Source organism: Styela clava, chromosome 13, assembly GCF_964204865.1.
Source record: "Styela clava chromosome 13, kaStyClav1.hap1.2, whole genome shotgun sequence".
Taxonomy (NCBI): domain Eukaryota; kingdom Metazoa; phylum Chordata; class Ascidiacea; order Stolidobranchia; family Styelidae; genus Styela; species Styela clava.
In genome coordinates, this window is record NC_135262.1 from 17,875,131 (window position 1) to 17,888,419 (window position 13,289).

The window sequence follows — 13,289 nt, forward strand, 5'->3', positions numbered from 1 at the left end:
ACTTTTTATCTCGCTTCGCGGAACACCAAAAAATGAACGGGTAAAATTGATAAAGAAAAGCGGTGTAATCTGTAATGTAGCGGTTCCCAATGGGTTCGTCGTGGCGAGTTGCCAACAGAATTGCGTTAAACATACCTAAAATATGATTGAATATTTTACATATATATTTCATTTATTATAAATGTTTTATTGTTTCTTAATTTAAATGCTGTGTATATAAATCAACAAATTCATTTACCTTTCTATGCCGTTTACTTTCCATCACGTAGTGTTTGTCTCTAATGTTACGTTAATGGAGATAGATGTACTTGCTGCAACTTCGCGAGCTGCAGTTCATTTATCTGCTGAATCGAGTTTAGCGAACACGAGTATTTTTTTTCAGCATTTCGAGTAAAACCCGGCGAAAATGGCGGAAGAAGAGTTGACCATTTGCATTTATTATTTAGGCCAAGGGGCGGCAACATACGGCCATCCGGTCCGCGACGATCCGCTGAATTATAGTAACAAAACAGCTGTTTTGACGATTATATTTTTTAAGCAACAGAGTTTATTGTGAGACACGTGTAGACTAAATTATATTATGACCCAACAAGTATATAATCCACAATTACTCGTATGAGCTTTTAAATATAAATGGACAAATGGAAACAAAACGCAGAAAAGTTGATGTTAAGTGAAAAGGGTTCAATGGCTCCGAAAATATTCATTCAAATGGAATTTTTTGAGATGCAATGCAATGAGGCAATAAATCTATATTCTATTCGAGAGATGTATGACTGCTTGATTTTTATTATAAAAAGTATCATTTGTTCGGTTTTCAAATTTCTAAAAATATGTGCGGTCCGCCAATGACTTGCAACCTTTAAAGTGACACAATTCACCTCTTTGCCTAGAAATGAGTGGTTGGACTTTGTCAAAAACTTCCGTCGTTCCATATATCCCTATTTTGGCCAAAAGCTAAACTGAAAATAAGAACCAAAATATTATTGGACACAATGATCGTTTGGACCAAAAGTTTGGGTATTTTGGGTCGTTGTTCTTGAACATAGTTTATTGAAAAGTCGCTTTTCTCTTCGATTACCGGACCAAATGCTCTAAAATTTCCAGTGGTTGAAAATGGAATTTTTTTCTAGAAGGCTATTACTTTCTTTATTTCTAAATTTTGTATGAAATCTGATATTTCGCTGTATTATATTATCCATGAGAAAACTAGCTGTCTGGTTTGATTCTTGCTACGCGAAACTCGAATTTTTTTTTTTGAGGGTAGCGGTAGCGTCAAGGGTAAGGACTGCTTCGCTCTGTGTAATGTGTCCATATATTTGAGCATTTCTTTGTTGTAATTTTAAATGTAATATGATATTTTTTGCACGGAGTAATTGAACTGAATTAGCCTACTGTAATTGATCCAACTCCATTGGAGGTTAATTGTTAATTTAGAAATATTCTAAATACCACTATAATCATATATACACTTTATTAATAAAGAAAGCGAAAATGCCATGTGGCAAACAGAATATAAACTGCGAAGAACAGAATCTCATTAAAATCAATTTGGCGCATATTACTGTGGCCTCACCTTCTCTGCCTTAGGTAGCACTGGACTATACAATTTTAGCTGAAGCGGCAAACGAACCACAAATATACATTGCTATTCAAACAAGGTGTAGAAAAACGATCCATATCGACACTCATTGTCCAACGAGCTAGACTGGCCTCTATCGACAAATGTTCCGAAAATCCCAATTCCTACACCATTATTATAACATCTCCGGCTATTTTTTTTTTTCATGGTGTTCACTCATAAGTCGATTGAAAAGGCGCAGCACGTTTCTGTCTATGGTTATCAAGTCTAGTTATCAAGATATTGATGTAGATGGGCGCGTTCGTTATAAACCTTCTAGGTTTAGCCCATTTCCCGATCTTTCAGTCGCCCTTTTTTTTTATTTGTGTTCTGTGTTGTAGACGAAGGATCGAAATAAAATTGTATTGTATATTTCATGTAATAATTACATAGTATCGGAATCGCTTTTTGAAATACAGGCGTATCGGTATCAACGTTTTTTCGTTGGTATCGGCACATCTATATCTGATGGTGGTTACGTGAAGCACTCTACGGAGGCGAGGAGTACAGAAGTACTATCATACAAAACTACACCCCTACGGGATTCGAACATGCGAACCCACTCAAGGTAATCAGAGATGCGTCGGCGAGCGGATTCCTAACGCTTACACGATGCGCCACAATGCCGAGACAATTTTGAAATCAATTAAAAGTAGTAGATAAAAAGATAAGACACAACAGCAATAAAATTCCCTGCCCGAACGTTAAAAGGAAATTAGATTATTTTACGTATCCATAATATGTATTATGTGCCCAGTTGAGATGAATAAACTAGGAAGTATAGAAAAAAGAGAAAAATAGCCATAAAAAAGTACAGTTTAAAACGCATAATTCATTGCACGAAGTTGCATCTCATTCCCAAAATTTCAAATAGAATCTGGTAAGGAAGGAAGCCCAAAAATGCCCAGATCTAAATCACAAAGAGAATTTAGCACCAATGTTGCTCCCTCGTGATATTCTTCTGGAATGTTGGGATCAGGAACCATAACAACTTGCATACCTGCGGCTACTGCTGCTTTTACACCATTGGGAGCATCTTCAATTACCAGGACCTGAATTGTTGTTATATTGAATAAGTACGGTATACATCGAAAACGAATATCCAAATGTACAGAGGACCACCATTGCATAATCCTTTGGGCAGGGTCGTCCAACCTTTTTGGCCAAAGGGCCACATGTAGTTTACTAATAATTGTGCAGGCCACTTGGCAACACGGCATTATGTTCTAGTTTTGCTACACTGACTACAGCTACAGGTTTATGAAAAAACAAACAATACCCGCACAACAAACTTTCACAATTACTATACCCCTAAAACGTTGTTTCCCATCATTTGATGGGGCGCCATCAGTAGTTATTTCCGAAAGTTTCGCCAAGACGCTCGATATTTCTCATCACAGACCATTGCCTCTAGTCGACTAGCCAACAGACCATTGCCTCTAGTTGATATCTGCTCCCAGTTGGTTTCCATTCAAAATGACACTCATGGCTCGTTTGAAAGGGCTGGAAGAGCGCATTTTAGGAAAATGAACAAATCGTTTGTATCACATCTTTGTATACTACATCACTCGAAAAATAGTTTTACTCAAACTTTTTTATTCAATTCTGAAAAATACAGCGCGGGCCACTCGAAATGCTTCCGCGGGTTGGACGCCCCTGCCGTAGGGTATGACTTTTTTGCACAATCGTCAATTACAGCTCTCAAGTTATAGGCTGTTGACTTTTAAATTGAGAATATATTTCCAAAACTGATGGGATAAGGACTGATTATTATAGAATAGTATCTGGAAGGAAATGCAGGTATAAAAATGAGATCAGAAACAATTCCCAACAAAAATGAACAAACAATTGTCTGGCATTATGACAAGAATCACCGACACCAAAAGGAAGCTTCCTATTTAATTGAGTAATGACTGACCTTATCTGGACTTGGTGGGGTGGGTTGAAATCTGCTGTTACTAACAATGTAGGCATCGGGATGAGGTTTTCCATACTTAACATCCGGGTCATCACCACAAAGTGTTATATGTTCAAATAATGAAAAGAAATCTTTATGATTGGTTGATTTTAGTGAGAAACCATCAGTCCCAGATCCTATTGTAAACAAACATAAGAGATGGTTTAGTGATCATAGTACATACTAAAATATAACATGATCATAACTGTCTATACTTGGTGAATCTTGCCTCTAACTCCTAGACAATACACCGGATATAGAATTGAAAGTACTTTTATGATGTTGAACAATGAATCTTAAAACACCCATGTATGAGGTGGATACAAAATAAACAATGATAGCAGGTTTTATATATTGCAAAATACTACACGGTTTCATTATAAATCAAAGTCTACCCATTGCCTGGACCTTGAAACCAATGCACAACATTATAAATCTCTGAATTAGAGAAGAATTTTTATATTCCAGCAAACTTTCAAACATTTTTAGGAAAAATTTTAATTAAATGAACTTGCAACACTAATACAACAATAGACCTACCTAGGTATTTACAGAAATGATTATAGATTTCACTAAGATCTCTATAATTATCATGCACATGCTGCTCATTTCATAAGTTGATTACTTTATTATAAAAAAATTACCTGTGCATATGGCAATTGGAATATTATGGTGTTTAAAATGTTTCACCAGCTTTTCAACCCCTGTACAGAATGAAAAATTACTTCATTAGTTCACTAGACAATTTTTATTATGATATTGAATATTGACATACCAAATCACTCAACATTGTGACAGAACATGATACAAAATCATTTTTCTGTACAATAACCAAATAATGTTAATTCAAAATTCAATCTAAAATTGTAAAATAGCCTACCAAATATAAACCATGAATTTAGAGGACACTTCTACCTGGTAATAGCTTTGCACTTGGAAATACCTTTGGCATTTCAGCTTTCAATAAACCAAGCCATTCATCTACTGTTATAGGAAGTCCCAGTGTTTCAATGACATATGCTGCAGCCACATGTGGCTTCTTTCCCATTATAGGAAGCTTGATAGACCAGTCATATACCTTTCCATATTTGGCACAAAGTCTTTGATAGACTTCCGTGTATAAATCTTCTGTATCTGAAATTGAAATTTGTGTTAGTGGGTGAGAAATGAATTATAGTATAATAAATTCTGATTTTTCGATTTCTTACAGAACATCACCATTGAAGAATTTGTCTACCATTAACAATAAAAATTAAGAGCATCAAACAACAGGAAAATAAATTCGTTTCCTTGCTTACCTGAACAATGGTCACTTATGAATAGTTTTAATTATCAATGAAATTCCAAATGTGTGCTACTACAATTGTGTAAATTTATTGTATAGAGATGTGGTGATTGCCGGCACACACAATATTGACTATTATTTCATCATATATCATATTCTTATTATCACAATGGTGTTTATATTACCATAAATTTTAAAGATAATATAATTTTCAAACTGGATAACATTAAACAATGAAGTGTACAGTCAAGAAGCTTTCCATAGGAACTAATAGCAAATTGAAGTAACATACTTAGCAACACTCCATCCATATCAAATATAATATGTGTCACAGGTTTATATTCTAATGACATTTTGTTGATTAATAATACACAGATACAAATATCTGTACTGATTTATTAAGATGTTAGAAACTAAAAAAAGACAAAAATACTGCTTATACTAAATATAGATAACATTTATTAAAAGATAACTTCAAAAAATAAAATGATTGCTGCATTTGGTATATAACAGACCTAATTCCGATGGAGTTTACATTTATACAAACACGCATAAACTGATAGTAAATAGTTCTTGATGCAGCAATGACACAAACACATAAATATGTTCTAAATAACTACCTAAACTATAGAAGCTGTACCATTATCAAATTTAAAGATATTTTTGAATTTTAGCAATATGAACGTAAAATTCATTTTGTCTATTTTTTTCCGAATATTAATAATTGTTACCGAACAGTACTAGAGGTTTGAATGGAAAGTTTGAGCTAATATCATCAAATAAGTACCGGTATATGAAAGCAATACCAAAAAGTATGTGCTATCGATTGGATTTCTGCGAACTACCTATTTGAAAATGTTAGAAATAAATACTTTAAAACTCAATCTCATCCATTAACTTTTAGTTAAGTTATCCATAAAAATTTTCAAATAAAACTTCACCACAGCAGAGTTAAAAATTATTTTATCAACTAACATTGCATTTTGAATCAAGCATAATTATTATCAAAGATTTCAAAATAAATACACACGAAGGCAAACAATATTACAAATTATATAGAATATAGTACCGTATTTAAAACAAAATGCTTCGAATTAATATTCAATTAAACACAAAGTGCTACTGCAAATGATAAGGTATATTTTCAACCTGAAAAATTTAATGCAAAGCTGCATTGTCACAGTGCATTATATCTGTGAAGTTGATTAAAGTCAGGTTGACATGACATGCTGGGCAAAAGTATTCAAACTCATAACATATGATTTTACTTATAATCTCATTTTTGTTATTGATCAAACAATGGGTGAATATAAATAGTAAAGTTGTCAAAATCTGGATTAGGTATTTGATAAGCACCCATATTACATATGAAACTTTCAGAGCAGCAATACTTAGAAATTACATTGTTGACATTTTGCTTAAATAAATCCTTTTTTTGTAGATACATAACAAAAAGCATTTGTGTGTACTACATACATACCGGTACTGACAAAATAATATTTATTATGCAGCATTGTCTTGTGTATATTGAACAGAGCAAAAAGCCAAACAGCAGAATAAGTCAAACTAAAATACAGTTAATAATTGTTCATGTTAGATATTGAAATATAAGATATACAGAATAAAAAGCATTCAGCTAAGAATAGGTGAGTTTCGATAAAATACAAAGCATAGAATTTAGAAAATATCAAGTAATAAATAGGCTATACAAAAAAGCCAAAAGCGATGCGGGGTCCTCTGATTTGTAATATAATATGAATAACTGATTTAAAATGTTAAAAATGACAAATCATTTACAAGACCAGAGAGCTGTCATAGGAATGCACAACATCATTTTCATTTTTGTAAATTTTTGTCCATCAATTCTTTCAATCATGAGAAATCACAAATATAAAATCTAGAAAAAATCTTACGCCACTAGGTATATAATGCTCAGTTCCAAAGTTATCCAATTCGTAACTACTTGATATTATTTCAAAAAAGTACAAATTTGAGACCATTGTTTCAAGCCGTTAAATGGTAATTAAAACAGAAAAAAACTAAATCTGAATATAAAGTAATGCACTATTATGATCTAATGGAGTTAATGAACTAGGACCACACACTTGATATGGGCAGTAGCAAACTAGCAATATCCATGATATATTAAGACTGCATTACGATACGATAGCTTAAGATAAGCCTGAACCAAAGATAAAAACAAGCCTCAAAAATAAATATAAAATTCTCAACAATTCCATTGAACTTCAGACAACACTGCATGGAAAACATTGTAAGTTACACAATTCTAGAGAGCTCTAAATGTAAAACAAAAACCCATGCATCCAGAATACCATGCCAAGCTGAAAGAACCTTCTCATTTTGATGTGACATTCTAAGTGACCTGATAGCTTCAGTGCGGTACATGCAATTGACACAATCCTCATGATAAAATTATTTTCACTCCATCCAAAACCACTGTTGAGCTTTACTGTTTTCATCACAATCTCTGATGAAAGTTAATGCATTTTGTCCTTTAACTTCGCCCTCTACGCATTTATTAGTTGCAGGATTCCTGAATAATTCACCATCTTGAATCCATATTTGTAATTCTGGTACTTCTCTGTGATCTTCTACACAATCAAGCATAGTTACACCATCCTCCGATTTCATTGCACTCATGCACATTTCTTTTTCAGAATTAAACCGTATTTCGTGTCTGGATGTATATTCGAAAAATTGATTCCCCCCTTGTCCATGACAGCCATACATTGCTACTTTTCCACCTGTAGGATTTGACGGAGGTGGGGCATAATCCAAACAATATGTATTGAACCCTCTGTTATGAAGAGACCCATAACTTCCTGGCTTGTCTTCAGGGACATGTAAATCTGGATATATATTTTCTAGATACCACTTGAAAGATTTACAATCGAGGTGTTCACGCAAACTTATCCTTTCACTTATGTCCCCATATTTTTCATATTTGGCGGGGGGATTTCTAATGTAAAAATGTTTTTTGTATTCATCCATCCAAACTTCTGCTGCACGAAGTGTGTTGGGCAAAAACTTGGGTCGTGGATAAGGTGCTTGTTTCGGAAAAACATGTCCTACATGAGAACATGGAATTGTTTCTAGCACTCCGCCACACATCCATACCCTGAAAGACAATTCAAGGTTTTCACCACCCCATATTTCCATGCCAGTGTCGTAAGTACCAATGTGCGAAAAATAGGCTTTACTGACAGCAAAGAGTCCACCAGCCATAGTTGGAGATCGAATCGGATCAACAGGTCCTTTCCTACGTTTTCGTTCTGCATATGGAATAGAATGCCATTGAAAAGTTAATCTCCAATCAAACCCACCAATTTGAGGTTCATGACCACCATAGTAATATTGGAATGTATCATAATCAATAGTGTCGATAACTGGAACAACAACTGCCGATTCTTCTTGCATTATTCGTTCAAGTAAAGGTTCAAGCCAACCATCCATGCATTCGCAATGGCAATCCAAGAATGTTAGAACATCCCCTGTAGCATGTGAAGCACCAAGCAAACGAGCTCGCACTAGTCCTTCACGCTTCACAGTTCGTATCAAGCGAACTCTTTCAATATCTTTTAAATACTTTTCTAATTGTTCTTTGAGATACGGTTTGTCACTATAGTCATCCACCAGAATTACTTCCCTCAACAAACCAGCAGGTGAAGAGTGAAGTACACTGAATATTGTACGAATTAGTGTTGTCCATCCTTCATTATAAAAAGCAATAACTACAGAAGTTGTTGGCATATTCCGATAATCAAAAGGAGGACGAGATATACATTGTTCATGTCGAGTATCCTTGATTTTACGATGGAGGGATATTTTTTCACTCACATACTGATTAACAGCATATATCTGAATGCTTTCCTCTTGTTTTTCCCTTTCACCAGGTTCCATCAGTCTTACAGCATGACCTCCTTGTCCTAAAGTTTTTGGGTCGTTTTTTGGTCTTCCCAAGACAGGTTTTTGCATGTCTTTGTACACACTATCAATGATTATCTCGGAACTAGAAGAGTCATCTCCTAGTCTCCTCATTGAATTAGTTTTGGTTCCAAGATAAAGAATGTAAATTATCACAGCAACTACAACAAACAACAGTAACTTGGCTCTTCGGGGTAATTTCCATGAAAAGGTTTTCATGGTCAAATTGGGAAAGTGTGTTAATAAAAATTTAATTAAAAAGATTTCTGTAAAATAGGGAGGTCGATGATTTAGTGATTAGACATAGAAATTTTTAAAAGATCTCAAACAAATAATATTCGTAATAATGGTCCATAAAATCCAATGAAATGTCTATCTGATCTATATAAATTATGATTGCTTAAATCCTAGTCTGGATTTCATTCCCTTTTTCCATGAGAAGTCAGGCGTGCAATCACATATCCCAGCGTGCAAACATAGAAGTCGCGGCGTGCAATCAGTGACCACCAGGGCTGGGAAGCCGGAGCTGGAGTAGTAGCCTGCAGCCATGGAGCTCTGACAATTTGGTGGAGCTGAAGCCAATCTTACAAGGAGTCAGAGACGAGGCTACCAGAAATTTTAGTGGCTCCAGCTCCGAACCATCTTACTATTTTAGAATATTTATAATTTTTTAATGCTTCATACAAATAACAAAATCTATTCTTTTCAGCTCTAAAATTCTCATAATGTTCAATTTATAATATTAAGTTTCAAGTTGAATTCATATATTCAGACCTTCAGATATTCAAAATTAGGAAACAAAAAATGTGTTACACACATGTGTTATCGATACAAGCATGACAAGATCCATCTTGCCAGGCGCCCTTGTTTCAGATACAGAAAGAGTTTGTTTTATTGAACCAAAAGACAGGACATTTTGGAATTGGAGAACTGTCACTTCCACAAAACTGCATTTGGGCAGATATTTCATGGTAATCTGGTAATAGTCACACTTAAAAACCCCAATGGATATGGAGCCGGAGCCCAGCTTCGAAGCAAAAAATGAATCAATCAATCAATTGGAGCTCCGGAGAATGGAGCCAGAGTTTGAATATACTGCGACTCCAGAGGTGGAGTCGTAGCCACTGTGATTTCGATAGCCCCGGTGACCACAACACGCCAACCGTTGGGAGCCCGTGAGAAAACCTACCAAAACCGTGTGAAAACCTCGATTCTTAGTGTGCAACTGACAGAATTGTGCTATTTGAAAAAAATCTTGAATAAATAAGTATTAAATTATTTGATAGGAACATCCCAACAGGGTCTTTGAGCCTTTGACACCCAGTGACGATGCATATTTTTGCATAGGTCAAAGGTCAGTATTATTAATGCTGTAATGGGTGCAAACAGAAAGCAATAAAAGTCAGAAAGTAGCGAAAAGACTCACGTTTCAAGACAGGCCCATCTCAGCATTTAGTTGTTAATCGACATGGGTTTTGGTGTGTTTGTGAAAGTCGAAAGGTGTTTGTGAAAGTCGAAAGATGTCTGGTATCGAATCAGTCAGTTTGCAATATTAGAACTGTAGAACCTGTTACCGGTACGGTACTGTGTTAGCACTGTCAGACTGTTTGTAGGTGGCCGTTCCATTCCACCAGATCCTTACTGCTGTAGCGTACCGTAGCCTACGACCTACCGGTACTGCAGTACTGTCAGATATAATTGCTGAATTGTGATGGTACCGGTACCGGTAGCTGGTGAGAAATAACGAATTTTCGGGCGTCCAAAATGTACGGTACCGTATTTCGCCCGCGTGCATTTTCGGGGAGCACTAGCGTAACCGGCGTCTACAGACAGACAGAGACAGGTAAATGGGCCTGGCACGGAATGTCTAGCTTCATAAAACCTCTCATTGCCATTTTACATGCACACTTACTCTCCGCCGGTACGGTACCGTACACTCAGTAGGAGTACAGGAGTAGGACAATTGCAGTCTTCCGGTCTTGCTGCTTTGTAACGCTACCAACATACGGTACCGGTACTCATAACAAATATTACTGACTCCACCACCAAAGTGACTATAAACTATATATATATGACTATATATAATTATAGTCACTTTGTCCACCACATAAGCAAACCATGTGTCAGTGTGTGGTGAATATAAATAAGACTTGTATAGTTGGCAACTCGGCTGCTTCGCTATGCTTGAGTAATGGACTACGTCATCGTTTTGCGCGTGTTATGTGAGCTGGTAGTTTTTGAAATATTTTTAAAACTGTGAGAAATGTTTAGTAAAATTGATAGTATTTATTAGTTAATTTGATTTTTTGTATATCGAGATGTTTTAATGATTGCATGAAGGGGAACATGTTGAACTATGTTATAGACAAAGGAAATGTTTAATTGCTATGGGGAGGTATTGTCATTATATAATGATGGTTAGACGATCTAAGAGGAAAGTCTGCATGGGACACAAGAGAAATTATCACACCATGCAAAAACACCTGAATATAAATATATAATCACTATTGTCGATTTATTGAATCATTATTTAAATTCAAAATAACTATCAGACATCACGCAATGACTTTGTCGGGTTTTTATTCACTATTCAATACGAAAATAGACAGGCACAATAGAAAAGTAAAAATATAAGAAGCTCAACTATCTTTTTCATAGATATCCGCGTTCCTGCGTCATGAATGGTAATATCGTTAGCTTAAAATTGGGATAGGTAATTCACAAACGGTGGGAGGAAAGTTCAAGGCCGGCGCAAAAGATAAAAATCGGAATAAAATCTTTAACATGTGTCTTTGTCTTTAACATATGTCGTCGATATGCACGCATATATCTCCCAGGAATATAAAGCCAAACATCGATTTTCGCCGTTGTGTAATAATTGGTCCTTGAAAAAAACGAGGACGGGCGGAAATAGCTTACCAATATTAGAATGTCTAGCGTTCTGGATGCCTGTTGTATATATATATACTAAAAATACCCGATATTCGACAATTCGTTAAAAATATTTGAATTATTCGTTTTGATATGATATTCTCTTTTGCCATCCCTTGCAATCTGTAATCACGCCAGTAATCTGGCGAAACGCGTGGGTGTCCAAACACCGATGCAATGAAACTTAATAAAACCTTCATTAAAATTAGTAAATTGCACTACCTCACGCAAGCGTAGCAGAATTCACGAATATTTCATATCTCGAACACAAAAAAAGTTACCTTTATTCGAACAGTTTTTGCGGTCTGAAAAGTCGAATAACCGTTTCGACATAGTAAATGCTATGATTATAGCCATTAGGGTTGCCATCTCTGGATACATTTATTTTCGAATCGAAAATTTTCGAATCGAATCTTCCCAAATCTGATTTCATTAGGCTTTTCTTTATTGCATACGTATGTTTGCTCAAAGTCACAAAAAAGCTCAAATCTAAAAGAGAAAAACTTGAAAATGGAATACGCTATATAGCAAGGATGATAAGGGTTTTTCAGTGAATAAGCCACACTCATGTTGATAATAAATGAAGCACAACCGGTGTTAGCAAAACGATGTAATTTGCCGACGTTTCCAATTTCTATACAGAAAAACTTCATCAGGGCATGATACGGAAAGGACACAAGTGGATATATAGAGAGCAAGAAAAAGAAAAAATATATGAAAAAATTAACATGGCGTCAACTCTAATCTAAAAGGGTGAAGATAATATGTATAAATAAACAAACTAGCGCAAGTTCAAACAAAAAGGGAACAATGATTTATACACAGGTGGAAAAATGTGGTTTCTTTGTCATTCATTGAATTCTTCTCTTCATTTATGTGATAAGATTCGAGAAATAGTCTTCTCCTGCATTGAGTTTCTTTTTCTAGTACCCTGCTGTTTTCCCAGTCGATGCTATGGTTATTAGAAAGGGCGTGTTTCGAAAGGGCCGACTTGTCAACACGCCCTTTCTAATAACCATAGCATCGACTGGGAAAACAGCAGGGTACTAGAAAAAGAAACTCAATACAGGAGAAGACTATATCTCGAATCTTATCACATAAATAAAGAGAAGAATTCGATGAATGACAAAGAAACCACACTTTTTCCGCCTGTGTATAAATCATTGATTGTTTAAATAGACCCCTTTTTGTTTGAACTTGCGCTAGTTTGTTTATTTATACATATTATCTTATCATCACCCTTTTAGATTAGAGTTGACGCCATGATAATTTTTTCATATATTTTTTTCTTTTTCTTGCTCTTTATATATCCACTTGTGGGGGCTCCCGAAGTATGCGAACCAAGATGGCGGACATCGGAATGAAATATGTGTACTAGGTTAGGGTTAGGCCATAATTTTAGGTATAAATACTACGGGAGGCTCTTGGCTAGTCTGATAATAGGACTAAAATAAGGAATCTTGGGAAAAAATTATCGCCTAACCCTAACCTGTTACCCATGTTACATTCCGATGTCCGCCATCTTGGTTCGCATACTTCGGGAGCACGCA

The 13,289-nt window shown here is 35.4% G+C and overlaps 2 protein-coding genes across 2 annotated transcripts; both read right to left on the reverse strand.

Annotated features, from left to right (window-relative positions):
• Nucleotides 1-2,345: 2,345 nt before the first annotated feature.
• Nucleotides 2,346-5,291, reverse strand: LOC120332169 (pseudouridine-5'-phosphatase-like). The gene is made up of 5 exons (XM_039399361.2): nucleotides 5,156-5,291; nucleotides 4,494-4,712; nucleotides 4,223-4,282; nucleotides 3,540-3,715; nucleotides 2,346-2,673 (listed from the first exon to the last, which is right to left on the reverse strand). Exons 1-5 carry the CDS (start codon nucleotides 5,214-5,216, stop codon nucleotides 2,488-2,490), a joined length of 702 nt encoding a protein of 233 aa, XP_039255295.2. The 5' UTR covers nucleotides 5,217-5,291; the 3' UTR covers nucleotides 2,346-2,487.
• On the reverse strand, nucleotides 5,277-9,086 carry LOC120332168 (polypeptide N-acetylgalactosaminyltransferase 4-like). Its single transcript, XM_039399360.2, has one exon. It carries the CDS (start codon nucleotides 9,025-9,027, stop codon nucleotides 7,303-7,305), a length of 1,725 nt encoding a protein of 574 aa, XP_039255294.2. The 5' UTR covers nucleotides 9,028-9,086; the 3' UTR covers nucleotides 5,277-7,302.
• Nucleotides 9,087-13,289: the final 4,203 nt, after the last annotated feature.